This window comes from Schistocerca serialis, chromosome 1, assembly GCF_023864345.2.
Source record: "Schistocerca serialis cubense isolate TAMUIC-IGC-003099 chromosome 1, iqSchSeri2.2, whole genome shotgun sequence".
Classification (NCBI taxonomy): Eukaryota; Metazoa; Arthropoda; class Insecta; order Orthoptera; family Acrididae; genus Schistocerca; species Schistocerca serialis.
In genome coordinates this window covers 994275616-994294243 of record NC_064638.1, presented here as the reverse complement: position 1 = coordinate 994294243, position 18628 = coordinate 994275616, and the positions used below count along the sequence as shown (strand labels likewise).

Genomic DNA, 18628 nt, shown 5'->3' with positions numbered 1-18628 from the left:
ACACAAAGAAAAAGATAGGAAAGTAGAACAACCACAACACTATGCCAGAGCCAGCAACATAATTTAATGGGGGTGTGGAGGGCGGGAGGAGAGACATTAGAGAGAAATAAGAAAAATGTTATGAAATGGTAGTGTAGAGAAGATAAAAATGCGAAACAATCGTGATACAGCAAACATGTGTATTTCCTGGAAGATACAATGGTAAAAACTAGCAGCTAACAATTGTATGGGGTTGAGGGTGGGAGGGGGATGGGGGCTCATGGAAAAATTACAATCCATGGTGTCAGAACAGGTATCTACACAAACTGGAAGTATTCCACCAGTTGCCTAACTTGCCTTTCTTACTTTTTCCTTAAACATTTTAATTACTTTCTGAGAAGCATATTTTTTAACGACATCAAGTCCAAAATAGATACATTAGGATCAGATAAATTGTTCATAGGGTACTGCTTTCCCAGAGGCATATTTTATTTTATTACACATAATTCAGAACAATTTTATCTGACCTTCCCATGCTCTCTACAACATGCTTCTACAACACAGTTCTAGTTAGTTCATTTATTTCGGGCTAATTTCTATCATCTTCCGACATTTTACTGTTCCTTTTAATTAATGTAATGATGTTAACTATTCAATTACTGATGGAATTGCATCATTTCTATAAACTCCACAGTTCATGATAAAAGTTTTCATAAATAATAAAATCATGGTAAAATAATATTCATCTTTTAACAATATTTAATCAACAATAAGCACAGACATACATGATTACCTGAAGCTTACCACAAAGAAACAGCTATAACTTGTGTAAAAATATTAATTTCCTAGCATGTAATTCTTATGCAAAATTTTGATTGATGATATCACAAAGGCTTTTACCAAATCTTGATCAATTACAGTACACTGGGTGATTAGCGCTACTCATGGTCCCAAATGCTGTGAGCCCGTTGCAAACTGTGCTTTATTTGCTGTAATTATTTATACTTTACAATAACTAAACTGAAGTGCATTTATACCAATACACTGCAAAAATTACTGGAATAAGGTCATTTCACACATTTACATTAATTTAATTTTTGCTGGTAATATATAAAGTCAACCCATTTAACCTTGTGCATCTAAGTAATTCATATTTTAGTTTAAATATTAATTGATATAAGCTCTTACTTTTTAATGGAATTTAATCAGTATTTGTTAATATGTTTTCCTAAAAACTGTGAAATCTTTCAATTAAAAATTTATAAATTATTGAATATTAGGTAAAATCAAATGCAATTGGAAACTTTGTAAGTTGTTGTAAACTGGCATAGGGCAATGTTTCTGCAAATATTTTAATAGTGAAGTTATATTTTTAGAGTACGGGGTATTACAAAAATTTAAGTATCAACTTCTTGTGTAAAATAAATCTTCCTTAGCAAAACTAGCTACACTACAGGTGCCAACAAAATATATATATTTCTATTAATAATTAGAGATTGAAAAATACAGCCTGCAAAATATTTTTGATATTTACTAGTTAACTGCTGTGAAAAATTAATAAAAAAAAATGATTTACTTTACAAACAATATACAATCAAGTGGAGATGCATCACTTTGTTGCATTTCCACATGCATGCACACATATAGCTAATTATATAATATTAATAGCAATTCAATTAAAGGACAACTACAAAGACGAGCCAACACACTATGACCACTGCCCACCACGAGATTAAATGTCACCTAGAGGCACTGCGGGTACATGAGAAGGCAGGGAAAGTACATAAGCATAACAGAGACAGATGGGGAATCAGTCTAATAGTAACACTGATTGAAAATGGAGAAATACACTGACATAAATGATTCTCAAAAAGGACATATTCTTATGGCCTGGCATCTTGGACCAAGTATCTTAGAAACAGCAAAGATGTTTGGCTGTTCACATGTTACTGTCATAAACAACTCTGGAAAGTGACTCAAGTAGCGTGAAACTACGAGCCAGTGACAAGGTGTTGGACATCCAAACGTCAACATAGAATATGGAGGTTGAAGGCTTGCCCATTTTGTAAGGTGGATAGATGGTGATCTGTGACAGATCTGATGACAGAACATTAAGCTGCTACAGGTACAAGTCTTCTGGAGCACACCATTCAGCGTGTCTTATTGATAAGAGGACTCTGCAGCAGACTGCCCCTATGTGTCCTTATGTTGACACAATGACATCAGATCAATGGAAATGTGTTCTTGGTCAATGATCCAAATCTCTTGTTACACCTGGTCAATAGTAGTGTCCAGATACATCACCATCCAAGCAAACAATTGCTCTAAACGTGCACTTTGCAACAGACACAGGTGGGTGAGGGGAGTATTCAGCTACTGTGGATATTCACGCAGGCTTCCAAGGGATCTGCAGTACTGAATTAAGCCACCATGACAGCATCCAACTACATGAACATTACTGTGGACCACTAGGATCCCTTCACAGCTGATGTCTTTCCCAACAGTAATGGCATCTTCCTGCAGGATGTCACAAGACCAGAATCAAAATACAGTGGTTTGAGGAGCATGATAGTGCACTCACATTGATGTCTTAGCAAAAAAATTCACCTGATCTCAACCTGATTTAACACATCTGGGATGCTATCAGGAACCAGCTGCACATTCACAAACCACTGGCCTGTCACTTGTGTGATCGTTGTATAGACATCTGGTGCCACATACCTCCAGAAATCTAGCAAGGATTGTAGATTCATGTCACGCACATTTCGCTGCTTTACTGCATTCCAAAATTCTTCCAATGCATGCACAATAACTGGCTACAATGAGGCACCCAGGATTGTTAGTATGTGGGTGGTCATAATGTTTTGGCTCATCAGTATAACTATAAAACAATGAAACACAAATTATGTCAAATGTCCTGTAGAGGCATGGTGGAATGGTTGAAGCATGGTGAGACAGTGAAGTCCACTAGATATCTATTACTTTCTTTTAAAATTCGAGCTTTCGCAACCAACGGTTGCCTCGTCAGGAAAGAGGGAAGGAGAGGGAAAGACGAAAGGATTTGGGTTTTAAGGGAGAGGGTAAGGAGTCATTCCAATCCTGGGAGCGGAAAGACTTACCTTCGGGGGAAAAAAGGACGGGTATACACTCGCACGCACACACATATCCATCCACAAGCAAGACATATACAGAGGCAAAGAGTTTGGGCAGAGATGTCAGTCGAGGCGGAAGTGCAGAGGCAAAGATGTTGTTGAATGACAGGTGAGGTATGAGTGGCGGCAACTTGAAATTAGCGGAGATTGAGGCCTGGTGGATAATGGGAAGAGAGGATATATTGAAGAGCAAGTTCCCATCTCTGGAGTTCGGATAGGTTGGCCTTAGTGGGAAGTACCCAGATAGCCCGGACGGTGTAACACTGTGCCAAGATGTGCTGGCTGTGCACCAAGGCATGTTTAACCACAGGGTGATCCTCAATACCAACAAACACTGTCTGCCTGTGTCCATTCATGCGAATGGACAGTTTGTTGCTGGTCATTCCCAAACCTCCTATCATTGCACACAAACCCAGTCTCTCCCATCTACTCAATCTCCCACTTCCAGCTCCACTCCCTCCAAAACCTCAAAATTCCAATCAGCACAGTCTGGTACCACAACACCCTAATTCAGTAGTTAACCTTTCCTCCAAACCTCTCTCCCAATCCGAAACCTCTGTCCTATCCAAAGGCCTCACCTTCAGCCCCACTCCCAGATTCAACCAAACAGCCCACGTCAAAGATTTACTGTCCTACACTCGTACTCTCTGCTGGAAGTATCACTTTGCCACGAAGAAAAATGATCCTAATCCTAGCCCTAATGATCCAACTTCCCAAGACACTATCCAAATTGAACCCTGCCTGGAACAGTTCCGTCCTCCGTCACAGTGGGACCCACCTCCTCTACCTCAAAATCACCCTCTCCAAACCTTCCAGGAATTTCTGACTTCCAGCCTTGCCTCTCAATCCTTCTCAAAAAGCCTTAATCCTACTCCCAACATCACCACTGCTGAAGCCCAGGCTATCCGTGATCTGAAGGCTGACCGGTCCAACTTCATTCTTCCGGCGGACAAGGGTTCCAGGACCGTGGTACTTGATCGTCGGGAGTATGTGGCTGAGGGACTGCGTCAGCTTTCAGACAACACCACATACAAAGTTTGCCAAGGTAATCCCATTCCTGATGTCCAGGCAGAGCTTCAAGGAATCCTCAGAACCTTAGGCCTCCTACAAAACCTTTCACCTGACTCCATCAACCTCCTGACCCCACCGACACCCCGCACCCCTACCTTCTACCTTCTTCCTAAAATTCACAAACCCAATCATCCCGGCTGCCCCATTGTAGCTGGTTACCAAGCCCCCACAGAACGTATCTCTGCCTACGTAGATCAACACCTTCAACCCATTACATGCAGTCTCCCATCCTTCATCAAAGACACCAACCACTTTCTCGAACGCCTGGAATCCTTACCCAATCCGTTACCCCCAGAAACCATCCTTGTAACCATTGATGCCACTTCCTTATACACAAATATCCCGCACGTCCAGGGCCTCGCTGCGATGGAGCACTTCCTTTCACGCCGATCACCTGCCACCCTACCTAAAACCTCTTTCCTCATTACCTTAGCCAGCTTCATCCTGACCCACAACTTCTTCACTTTTGAAGACCAGACATACCAACAATTAAAGGGAACAGCCATGGGTACCAGGATGGCCCCTTCGTACATCAACCTATTCATGGGTCGCTTAGAGGAAGCCTTCTTGGTTACCCAGGCCTGCCAACCCAAAGTTTGGTACAGATTTATTGATGACATCTTCATGATCTGGACTCACAGTGAAGAAGAACTCCAGAATTTCCTCTCCAACCTCAACTCCTTTGGTTCCATCAGATTCACCTGGTCCTACTCCAAATCCCATGCCACTTTCCTTGATGTTGACCTCCACCTGTCCAATGGCCAGCTTCACACATCCTTCCACATCAAACCCACCAACAAGCGACAGTACCTCCATTATGACAGCTGCCACATCAAACGGTCCCTTCCCTACAGCCTAGGTCTTCGTGGCAAACGAATCTGCTCCAGTCCGGAATCCCTGAACCATTACACCAACAACCTGACAACAGCTTTCGCATCCCACAACTACCCTCCCGACCTGGTACAGAAGCAAATAACCAGAGCCACTTCCTCATCCTCTCAAACCCAGAACCTCCCACAGAAGAACCATAAAAGTGCCCCACTTGTGACAGGATACTTTCCGGGACTGGACCGGACTCTGAATTTCATATTTTAAATATGTCTGCTTGTGTCTGTATATGTGTGGATGGATATGTGTGTGTGTGCGCGCGCGAGTGTATACCCGTCCTTTTTTCCCCCTAAGGTAAGTCTTTCCGCTCCCGGGATTGGAATGACTCCTTACCCTCTCCCTTAAAACCCACTTCCTTTCGTCTTTCCCTCTCCTTCCCTCTTTCCTGATGAGGCAACAGTTTGCTGCAAAAGCTTGAATTTTGTGTGTATGTATGTGTCTGTTTGTGTTTCTATCGACCTGCCAGCGCTCTCGTATGGTAAGTCACATCATCTTTGTTTTTTATATATATGATGATGCGACGTACCAAACGAAAGTGCTGGCATGTTGATAGACACACAAACAAACACAAACACACACACAAAATTCAAGCTTTCGCAACCAACGGTTGCTTCATCAGGAAAGAGGGAAGGAGAGGGAAAGACGAAAGGATGTGTGTTTTAAGGGAGAGGGTAAGGAGCCATTCCAATCCCGGGAGCGAAAGACTTACCTTAGGGGGAAAAAAGGACAGGTGTACACTCTCGCTCGCGCGCGCGCCCTCACACACACACACACACACACACACACACACACACACACACACACACACTCACACACATCCATACGCACATGTGTGTGTGTGTGTGTGGATGGATATGTGTGTGTGTGCGCGATTGTATACCTGTTCTTTTTTCCCCCTAAGGTAAGTCTTTCCGCTCCCGGGATTGGAATGACTCCTTACCCTCTCCCTTAAAACCCACATCCTTTCGTCTTTCCCTCTCCTTCCCTCTTTCCTGATGAAGCAATCGTTGGTTGCGAAAGCTTGAATTTTGTGTGTATGTTTGTTCGTGGTCTATCAATATACCAACGCTTTTGTTTGGTATGTTACATCATCTTTGTTTGTTTGTTTGTTTGTGTTTGTGTGTGTGTGTGTGTGTGTGTGTGTGTGTTTGTGTTGGCACTTAACGGCTCCAAAGCTATAATTGTGAGAGTCTTTTTGTTGTGCCTATCAGTGACTCAGCATCTCAGTTATAACCAAAACAATGGAAAGTCCAGGTTGGATTATAAATGATACTGAAAGGGATAGATTGCTATTCTTTGTAAAGATGACACTGTGAGTTGCAGACAGGCATAACAAAAAGACTGACACACAATAAGCTATTAGTCAATGTATTATTAGGAAAGTAAAGGAGAGCACATACCCATTCACACAAGCAAGAACACCTCATGCCCAAATGACTGCTACCGTCAGACACTTTAACCTGACTGCCATTGTTGCAATGAATGAAAGCTGTAATCAGCTTTAGTTACACACTACTCCTTGAAAGGGACAGTACACAAACAACTCTACGCCACAGTCATGGGCACCTGCATGGCACCCTCCCCTCCTATGCCAAACTGTTTTGAGCCATCTAGAGGACACCTTCCTAGCCTCCCAAAACCTCAAACCCCTGCTCTGATCCAGGTTCATTGATGATATCTTCATGATCTGGACTCAGGGCCAACACAATGTATCCTCATTCCTTCATAACCAAAACACCTTCTCTCTCAAAACTAAACACATTCACACAAGTAGGCACATCTCATGCACACATGACTGCTAGCTTTGGTCACTGCAACGAGAATGCAACAGTCGCATTGAACAAATGCAGCGATCCGGAGTGAGGAAGGGAAGGGAAGGGGGAAGGATAGAAGGATATGGGTGAGGGAATAGAAGAGTGCTGTCTGGCGAAGCATATAGGAACTACATAAGGACAGGGCAGTCAGGCGCATTGTCTGGAGATTGTAGGATGTGTTGGGCAGTGGGAGACAGTAAGTTAACTTAGCTACAGGGCAGGATAATTTCAGCAGCACAAAAAGTGTTGTAAGGATTACTCCCACCATTCAGTTCAGACAAATTGGTGGTGGAGGGGAGGATCCAGAATGGCCCAGGCTGTGGAGCAGCCAATGAAATCAAGCATGTTATGTCCAGCTGCATGTCCTGCCACAGGGTGGTCCACTTTGCTCTTGGCTACAGTTTAGGAGTGGTCATTCATCGTAGTGGACAGCTGGTTGGCAGTCATACCAATATAAAAAGCTGCATAATGATTGCAGCAGAGCTGGTATATGAAATGGCTGCTTTCATGGGATAGGATAAGCCTGTGAGAGGATTGGAATAGGAAGTGCTGGGTGGGTGGATTGGGCAGGTCTTGCACCTGGGGTTTCCATAGGAATATGATAACTGTGGCAATGGGTTGGGATTGAGATTGGCATTGGAAAAGGAATGGAATAGGATGTTGTGGAGGTTGGATGGTGACAAAACACTGCTTTACGAGGTGTGGGAAGGATATTGGGTAGGATGTTCTTTATTCCAGGAGAAGACAACACATAGTCAAAGTCCTGGAAATGGATGTAGTTCAGCTGTTCCAGTGCAGGTGATATTGGCCAAAGAAGGGGGAACTCCTTTGTAGTTGGTTTTTGGGGGTGGTGGGAGCATCAGAGGAGGTATGTGTGGATATGGCACACAGAATCTGTTTGAGGACTAGGTCTGGGGGATAGCACCTGGTGTGAAGGCCTTTGTGAGACCTTCAGCATACTTGGCAAGGGAGTTCTTGTTGCTGCAGATACACCATCTCTGGGTGGCCAAGTTGTGTGGGAGGGATTTTGTGATGTGGATGGGATAGCAGTTGTCAAAATGCAGATGCTGTTGGTGGTTGGTAGGTATAATGTGGGCAGTGGTGTGGACAGAGCCATCAGTGAGGAGGAGATCAATAACCAAGGATTTGGGGTTTTGGGAGGCTAGCAAGGTTTCCTCTAGATGGCCCAGAAACATCTTGGCTTAGGAATGCGCGATGCAAGTGCCCATGATTGTGCCATGGTTCTTTTTGTGCACCTTACCTGGAAAGGAGTAGTAATATGATAAGATAAAGCTAGTAAGGTGTATGTGGAATGGGGTAGTGCATTTGGTGCCTGATGGATGTTGAAAGAGGCAGCGTTCAACGGGCAGGAGGAATTTTTCCTTATATAGAAGAGACATTAACAATGATGAGTAGCGCTCCAGGAGGTAAAGGGATGGGGATGGTGGAGAGTCAGTGAAGGAAGTAGCTAGTATCTTTGACAAGGCAGGCTAGATTTTGGGCAACTGGTCAGTGATGTTGTTCAATGAGGGTCAAAATTCTATCACTGGGGGCACAAAAACCAGCTACAATGGGGTGTCCAGGATCCAGGATTGTCAGGTTTGACGATTCTGGTGAGCACGTAGAAAGTGGGTGTGTGGGGTGTCACAGTGGTGAGGAGGGAAATGGATGCAGAGGAAAAGTTTTGGAAAGGGCTTAAGGCTTTGAGGTTATATACTGGACTTCTGGGATGCAGACGGAATCACTCTGGCAGAGTTTAGAACTGTCCAAGACCTACTCTCCTTCTCCTGACTCCTGCAATGAAAATCATTCTTTGTCTTCAATCCCTCAAACTAAAGCGAAACTGATTCCAACATTCCAACAATGAACCCTACCTCTCCCAGTTCATACCACCATCTGACTGTGATCCTTCCACCCACCCAACCACTCACTGGTCACCTTCCAGAAATTGCTCACCTCCAATTTAGCCTCACTATTCTTCCACAGGTACCTTCCTAAGAACACCAGTTATTCAGCAGAAGAAAGGACAGGCATACACAGCCTCAAAACAGATCATGTCTTAATCAATCTACCTGCAGACAAAAGTTCCACCATTGTTGTTCAGAACTGCAATGATTACCTGGCAGAAGGCCTCTGCCAGGTTTTCACCACTATGACACCCCCACCTTCTAGATGGTTCCAAACATCCACAAATCCGACAATCCTGGACGCCCCACTGTAGCTGGTTATTATGCCCCCACTGGAAGAATTTCAGCCCTCATTGACCAACACCTCCAACCAATTGCCCAATATCTAGCCTCCCACATCAAAGATACCAGTCAGTTCCCTGACCGACTCTCCACCATCACCACTCTTTTACCTCCTGGATTCCTACTCATCACTGTTGATGCTACTTTCCTATGCAGCAATATCCCTCATTCCCTTGGTTCAAATGGCTCTAAGCACTACGGGACTTAACATCGAGGTCATCAGTCTTCTAGACTTAGAACTACTTAAAACTAACTAACCTAAGGACATCACACACATCCATGCCCGAGGCAGGATTCGAACTTGCGACCAAAGCAGCAGCGTGGTTCCAGACCGAAGGGCCTAGAACCACTCAGCCACAGCAGCCGGCCATTCCCTTGGTACTGCTGCTACTGAACATTGCTTCTGGCAACGTCCTTCTTACTCCAAACTAATTACCTCACACACCTCACTACTTCATCACGCCCACATAGCCTGGTCACTCAGAAATGGTAATCTGCAGCGAAAAGAGCTCCCTTGCCTAGTATGATGACCACCTCACAAAGGCCTTCACACCTAGGCACTATCCCCCAAACCTAGTCCACAAACAGATTCCCTCTGCCATATCCACACATGCATCAGATCCTCCCACCACCCCCAAAAACCAACTAAAAAGGACCATCCCCTTTGTCACTCAATACCACCAGACTGGAACAGCTGAACTACATCTGTCACCACGGCTTTGACTATGAATCATCTTGTCCTGAAATAAGAAACATCCCACCCAATATTCTTTCCACCCCTCCTACAGTGGTGTTTCATCATCATCCAACCTCCAAAACATACTAGTCCATCATTACGCCAATGCTAATGCCAACCCCAACCCCCCGCCACAGGCATCACATCCCTGTGGAAGCCCCAGGTGCAAGACCTGCCCAACCCATCCATCCAGCACTTCCAATTAGTTCTGTCACAGGCTTATCCTGCCCCATCAGAGCCTGTGAAAGCAGCTGTGTCATATACTAGCTAAGCTGCAATCATAGCACAGCTTTTTATACTGGCATGACTGCCAACCAGCTGTCTACCAGGATGAATGGTCACCGCCAAACTGTGGCCAAGAGCAAAGTGGATCACCCTGTGGCAGAATGTGCAGGTGAACATAACATGCTTGATTACAATGGCTCTGGATCCTCCCCTCCACATGCTTTATACTCCACAGTTACCTGATGTTTATTTTAGTTTATGGTATTTTGATGTAATCCGTGATTTGTACGTAAATAAATTCACAGATGAGTAAAGTAAGCTTTAAAAGCCCTATTTATGAAAGACGACAAATAAGAATTCCATTAATGTTCTCGTTTACTCCAATTACTGAATTAATATACATCTATAGTGTTGCAGGAAAACTGCTGTCAGAGCCATGTGACACAAGGTTTTCCTGTCTACATGATAAGTCGCCTTAAACAAATCTAGTACCTGTGCTGACTCAAATTCTTACAGTCACTTGGCAGTTCCTTTGAAGCATCATAACATTAAGAGGGAACCATTGACCAGTAATGTGAATTTTAGGCAATCCAAATTTACTTGGATAGCTTAATGGTTAAGGTGACAGCTCATTTAAAGCAGCAAATCTGGGTTAAGTCGGAATAAATATGAACATTTCACAACAGTAACAGCATCAAGGTTAGGCAGTATGTTCACTTTCAATAACATTCATTCAGTGTCTCTTCCTTGTATTACAAATTACTGGTGTTTTTCCCCTCTCTTACATTTCTCCTTGCTTTCTATAATTCATCTTGCCGTATTTCATAAATAAACCAATCATAATGCATATAAATTTTTAAAATATAACCATTGTTATTTTGTTTTTCTACATAATGTAATTCATTATATTCTCTGACTTTCCTTTTGATGTCTGTAAGTGATTGTTGCCAAAGAGAAGCAAACCCAAAAAAAATTAGGGGGACCGGAAAGTAACCATTCTGTGCATGTTGAAATTCGTTTGTCATTTATCAGCTCATTGAGTATTTCAAAGTCATGCCAATGACATTTTAAGGTTAGAATGATTTGTTTACTTACAATAATTAAATCTCTCTCTTTTTTTCCAATTCATGGTGGCCAACCAAATACCAGTAGAGGCACATATCCAGCATGAGTTTCACAAGGGTATTAATACAACAGTTGCTACCAAAAAAATTTGTGATGTTTATCTGAGTGCATTAGATGTTTGTATATGCTAAAGGTGGTTTGCTATGTTCAAATCTAGTAATTTTTATCTCTCTGATGCCTGTCAATCATGAAGACCAGCATCTTTAGACAATGACATGTTGAAGGCAGAACTGGAAGCAAATCCATGTCAGCCATTTGAGAAATACTCTTAACCGATCTTGGTCGACCATCCAAGAACATTTGCAGCAGATTGGTAAAGACAAAGCTAACCAATCCACCACATGCAACTTATTGCTTCAGTGACACAGCAAAGCGTGTTTTGATCACTTGAGACAGTACACTGGTCCTCTATGAGAATCCATAATTCAAAAGGCAGTGGTCTTGTCTAAATGGATTGCCATAAAGTACAGCTAAGCCAGGCTTACACATCAAAAAGGCACTTTTGTGGGTTTGGTGGAGTATTGGTGTGGCCATTCATTTTGAGGAGCTGAAACCTGGACAGACTGCAAACCCGTATCTTTACTGTGAACAACTGGATTGAGCACATCAATCTTTAACTGAAAAGTGTCCAGCGATTATCAACACAAAAGGCGTTATTCTAAAACATGATAATTCACGACTACAATGCACGAGATGAACCATGGGAAAAATTAATGAGGTGGAAGGTATTGCCTCATTTACCACATCCATCTGATATTGCACCATTATATTTCCATTTATTCTGATTGCTGTAACATTTTGTAAGTGGCAAAAACATTTGAAAATGTGGATGATGTCCAACCAAAATGCCATCTCCAAATATTCTGACCAAAAAGCAATTGATTTTTATCAATCCAGCATTGAAAACTTGTACACTAAATGGTGAAGGTTGCTCATGATGAGGGTGACTGCATCACTAATTAAAAATAAATACTTGTTAACAATTTATCTGTCAAAATTTAATGATAAAAAACGTCATTACTTTCTGGTCACCTTAAATATAAAAATGCAAGTTGCTAGAAGAGGAAAATGCATGTATTGTTATATTGAGGGTCACAATATTCAACACTAATATTATTATTTATAATGATACATAGCTTGCAGTATATCCCCCACATCCTAAGAATAGTAGCTTTCTTGAGACTTGAATTATAGTTACCTACAACATATGTAGTCACACTTCAAGGAGTTACTAGTATGGAGGACTACCGTACTGGTCTTAAAATAGTCTTTGTAAATGTGGCTGACAACATACAGGCTTGAAAAAGCACAAGAGAGCGTGCTATGGATAAGAGATGAGATAGTGGAATTAATAAAGAAATGACACAGAAGCTGAACAGTAAACTGTAACAGTATAGATTCAAAAATTTAAAAAAGCTAACATAGTATGGGTAGAGGAAAGGTGTAATGAAATTGGTACAAAACCAAAGTCGGGTAACATATATACTGCAAACAAACTAATAAACAGTTACTTTAGGGAGCAAATAATAATGAGCATAATGATTATGGGTAACAACACTGTTCATGCTTAGTTACATTTTAAGGCTTGTTTATGTGCTTACTAATCATTCAATGCCTCATTTATACAGTCATTTGTTACCTTAACTCCTTCCATTATTTATGTTCCACCAAGGACTTTCCAGTACCACATCTAATACACAAAATAATTAAATGAAGAGAGAGAATAGTTGGGCACATATTATGATATGAGTTGTTGCTGTAAACAGTAAGTGAATGGATGGTAGAGGAAAATAACCACTGTGGCAGGCCTATATATGAATACAGGGGCAGCACATCAGTTAAGCCACAATGAAGAGGATAGCTCAGAAGTGAGGGGAATGGAGAACTTCATTAAATCAACCTTGGCATTGATGACCAAAAGAACAACTACAACACGTACATGAGGAATTCCACAATTACTAGCACAATATCAAATGAGAGGAATCAAACCAAAGTGTGCCCCCCCCCCCCCCCCCCCGCCGCACGCATGCGCGCGCACACACACACACACACACACACACACACACACACACTTGAGTGAGAGGGAGGGAGTGGGGGGGGGGGGGGGGGAGAGAGAGAGAGAGAGAGAGAGAGAGAGAGAGATAATGGTATTTTGAATACACACCTTTGTAATTCCAAGGCCTTTCCTCTCCACATTTGCAGATTTCAACACTGTATGTTGAACTCTTCTATGAAGGCGTTTTACGCCTTTACTATGAACTACTTGCTGACATGGAAAATCAGTGGCTTGTTGGAAAAATGATATATCAGGACATAGCCTCCTAGAAGTGAGAAAAGGCCACAAGTATTATAAAAATTAAATTACTGAAAGCACATTTTTTGAAATATTTGGAGAAACATTCTTAACAATTGTATCAGGTTTGTATAATCAAACAGGACTCATGTTTGTTGACCCATAGGTTTTGGAAAATTTATCTGTGCATCTAACTGTGATATAATGCAAAACCCAGCACACTGTAATATCTCATAAAATTAATAGCTGAGTTATGAGTCTGAGTAATTATTGAATAGATCTCATCTGTCAAAGACACTAGTCATGCCTATCTTAAATTACTGACTGCCCTTCAAATTATCCACAGCTTCTTTTCACTGAATAGGTGATTTGCATAATCACTTTGGTTGCCAGGTATTGTGTTTTACAGAACTGTTTGGTATGTTTGCTCTGCATTCAGTGTTTGGTACCAAAATATGAGCAGTTTGGTATTTTTAGAATTCCATACATGTGACTAATTTATTTGTTCACTTGCAAAATCAAGCCAGTAAACATTTGGTGCTGTAGTAACCAAGTAATACATTAAAGTGATCCAACTTTTTCATAAATCAACAATGGAGAAAAAGATAGATGTTAAGTTGCAGACAGGCACAACTAAAAGACACTTACATAAACCTTTTGACCACAGCCTCCACCAGCAAAGGAGAAACACACACCATTCATGCGCACAAGTAAGTACACCTCATTAACACGTAACCGCCATGTTCCAGCAACTCTGGCAGCTCTGGTCCAAGCTACCAGAATTGGCAGTCATGAGCATGAGATGTGCTTGTTTGTGTGTATGAATGGTGTATGTTTCTCTTTTGCTGGTGGAGCTGTGGTCAAAAGCTTTATGTAAGTGTCTTTTAATTGTGCCTGCCTGCAACTTAACATGTCTTCTTTATGGTAAGCAGCTATCTATCTTTTCCTACATTGTTGATATTCCTATTTGTAGTTTCCATTGTTTTATTCACGAACCTCTGAACAATAATAGAAGTAAGCCCCTTGTGACTCCACACACAATAAGACAAAAGAAATATACAGATGGTGCAAAATAAGTGATACACCATGCAGTACCAACTAAAAGAACATAGTGAGAGTGATCAGCATCGCTCCACACATATATATGTACAAGTTGATGGTAGATTGTGTGGAGTAGTCCATGCCACTTGCACACTTCCTACATGTGGCCTCTAGTGGCTGGCCTGCACTAATACAGTTAGCAACTGATTAAAGTACACACACACACACACACACACACACACACACACACACACACTAGTACCAGAAAACGGCACACCCCTAACCAGGTGATGGTAGAGATGCTGGAGGCCCAACAACACGACACATCAATTGGATCTGGAGCAGCAGCAGCTGGTGCCGAAGATGGGGGTATGCCAATGTGCCAGGAGGCCACCAGATCATAATGCTGGAACATGTGGGGTTCCGCGCACGTCTGAGGGCAGTGGGCCTTAATGGTGCCCAATGACAGCACCACGAGGGAGGGTGCCCTCACCATCTCTGCACAGTTATCAACAGGCAAGTCCCAATGCGGAGGAGATGGGGCTGGATCCACCAGTGATGATGACTGAGGCGATGATGGCAAGGGGGCTGGTGCAGGCAGCCTGACCGGTACAGCAGGCTGCAGCAAGACTTGAGGCAAGAGACAAATTAGCGCCCAGTGCCAGAGAGTTGGAACCCCAGTGCACCGCACATGCAGAAGGCAGCCGATAGAACAGGGGGGCCTCCACAATGATGGGTGTGAGACAGAGGACAATGGAGTGGGGTGCAGCAATGGGGGCTGCATCCACAAACAAGTAGATTCCTGCTGCAAGCAGGGGCACATCTGATCAATGTGGCACACCACTAGCCCATCAGCCACTTGAGCATCACAAAGACAGTGTCCCTGGTGGGAGACAATATTGGCCAGTATCCACTTGGGCTGGCAACCTAACCCTCACGTCCACACGGGTGATCTCGGCACGAAGCGCCCAGACAAACAGCATGCGTGGCTGCCAGCTGTAGGCAACGCAGCTATGCTCTGTTCCCCATGGGCATGAAGAGATAGGTGCTCAGAAAATGGAGGACATCGTCCAGTGCAAAAACCCGAAACAAACTTTTTAATCTGGGACTTGAAGATATGCCCTAGTTGTTCCACCTCGCCATTTGATTGAGGGTGGAATAGCAGAGCCAGAACAAGGCTAACGCTGTGATGGGAACAAAATAATTGAAAGGTGTGAGAAATGAACTGAGGCCCATTATCAAAAACTAAGAAAACACCTCAATAGAAAAAACCGTTAAAAGCATAAAGTTGTGACCTCAGCCAACATCAGCGCACACTGGAGAATGTAAGGAAACTGTAAAAATCCATCCACAACCAAGAGCCAATAGGAATTCATGAAGGGACCCACAAAGTCTACATGAATGTATTCCCATGGCTGGTGTGGAGCAGGCCAGGGGGACAGAGATTCCATGGGAGCTGCCTGTTGTTGGGCACACTGCTCAAAAACCATGATGAAACAGACAATTTCGCCATCAATCCCTGGCCAAAAAGTATGTCCCCTAGATAACAATTTAGTGCGCAAAACTCCCCAATGATATTGGTGGAGAAGGCATAGAACCTTGTGCTGTAATGCAGTGGAAATGACTACTCTCAGAAAGAGGTCTCCCGTGGACAGCAGCGATACCATAAGGAAAAACAGTTGTGCAGGGGGGCCTGAAGCCCAACCTGCTACTTTATCTGGCCAGCCCTGTGGAACAAACCGAACGATGTGGCAGGGAACTGAGTCAGCGGCAGTAGCAGTTGCCATGCACGAACTCATAATTGGGAAACCCTTGATGACAGCCTATGATTCAATGTCAAGATGGAAGAAGAGCAACTCTTCACAATCAAAGTTTGGATCAGAACCCACAGGAAGGCAGGACAAGGAGACTGCATTGGCATGTTTAGACACAGGTTGAAAATGGAATTTCTAATTGTAGTGAAACACGAACAGTGCCCAGCATTGTAGGCGGTGGGCTGCCATGTCAGGCAAGAAAATGTGAGGGTTAAACACGGAAACCAAGGATTTAGCGTCAGTAATAGGATGACACTTGAAGCCATACAAAAAAAAAATGAATTTTCTGAAGAACAATGGCTATGACAGGAGTCTCTTTTTCCACCTGAGAGTAACACTGTTGGGCCAGAGTGAGAGATTAAGAGGTGAAAGCAACAGGTTGTTCAGAGCTGTCAGCATATTGGTGTGCTAGGACCATGCTGAGGCCATACTGTGAGGCATCAGTTGACAAAATTATGCGATGGTCAGGAGAGAATGTAGCTAAACAAGGGGCTGAGATGGTTTGGATCTCAATATTTGAAAAGTACATTTGCAATCCAGGCTCCAGTAAAAAGGTAAACTGTTGCATAAGAAGGCAAGCAACGGGTGAGCCAATGTGGCCACCCCCACCCTTCCCTAGGAAGATCTGCAGCTCCTTCATGGACGAGGGGCAAGGCATAGATGTAACAGTGCAGATGTGGTCTGCCTGGGAACAAACCCTACCCAGCAAGACCTAGAACCCCAAATAAACAATAGAAGGCTGAAAAGCTGAGATTCCATGAGGTTACATCGTAAGCCTGCAGACTGGAAGACAGAAAAAAATGTGTGCAGATTTTTCAAGTGATCAGCTGTGGAGGAGCCCGTGACAACAATATTATACAGATAATTAATGCAACTCAGGATAGGTATAGTCAATTGCTCTACAGATCATTGAAAAATGGCAGAGGCACTAGGCACACCAAAGGAAGGCACAAATATTGATAGGGTCAAAGAGAAGTATTCAAAATCAGAACTCACCCAAACCCTTCATCCACAGAAATCTGGAGATACACTACAGACAAATCAATTTTCAAAAAGTACTCGCCACCCTATATTTTTGCCAACAGATCCTCCTGGTGTCGGAGGTGATACATATCCACAATTGACTGTATGTTGAAAGCAGAGCTGAAAAGTCGCTACAGAAGCAAAGCTTCCCCAACAGCGTCCAAACTACAACCAGACAACCATTCACTAGCCATAATATGTTGCACCACCCCTAGACATTGAAGTCAGTCCAATTCTGCTTTCACTTAATCTTTCTTGATGACAGAAATAGGACATGCCTGACAAAAATAAGGATGAGCTATGAATTTCAAAGAAATATGAGCAAAAAAAATTCATAGCACATCCCATACCTTCCAAAAACAAGCATGAAAATTCCTCACACAGAGTTTCAAATTGAGAATAAGGTACCTAATCAGACACAAGGGAAGTGCATCAGTGATAGAAAAACCAAATGCCCGAAACGTGTCCATTCCGAACAAGTTTTCAACACCAGCATCAGTAACCACCGAAAATGTAATGGAACAAACCATTGGGTTGCAGAGGGAAAGGCCATAAACTGTCCTGTCCCATCAGCACAGTGTTCCATTTGTTGTAACTAATCAGATTCTGCCAGACTGGTTTCAACAGTGGTGAGCCTGAACTTGCATAGGATTTAGACTTCAATATTGTCATTGTAGCAGCTATGTGGACCTGTATCCGGAGCACTAGGCGAAAAGAACTTAATTCAATAAACACCTTGGGAGAAGTCACAAGCATTGGATTCACACAGTTTCTGTCCAAGTCCATATCCTGAGCAACCTTCAGTGAATGGCACAAGGTGGTGATGTGGCCTTTCTTCTGGCAAGCATAACAATTAGCCCAGCACTTACGGCATGTCTAATATTAAGAACGCAAAATTTCCAAGATTGGCAAAGTTTTTAAGAAGTCTGAAATATAGTGCATACTTTAATGCGAGTTGCTTTTAATAATTTCCACAGCAAAACTCTGTCCAGAATCTGGCAGAAAACCCTAAGAGATGATGGTCATACATAAAGCACAACAGTGGCAAGATACAATCAATACTTTCACCGATAACAACAGTGAAGTCACTGATGACAGTGCCACTAAAGCAGTGTTATTAAACACATTTTTCCAAATTTCCTTCACCAAAGAAGATGAAGTAAATATTCATGAATTCCAATCAAGAACAATTCTGATTGCAAAAACATTCTGTTGGCA

General features: G+C 42.8%; 1 protein-coding gene across 2 annotated transcripts in view; it reads right to left on the bottom strand.

Moving 5' to 3' along the window:
• LOC126413088 (TBC1 domain family member 13) overlaps positions 1–18628 on the bottom strand; it is a 231162-nt gene that overhangs the window by 137728 nt on the left and 74806 nt on the right. For both annotated transcript variants that reach the window (XR_007575362.1, XM_050082986.1), the window contains exon 5: positions 13404–13560. Coding sequence is in view for 1 of the 2 variants with exons in the window: in XM_050082986.1 (XP_049938943.1) it covers positions 13404–13560 (157 nt within the window). In the remaining variant the exon portion in view is untranslated. The remainder of the gene's footprint in view (positions 1–13403; positions 13561–18628) is intronic.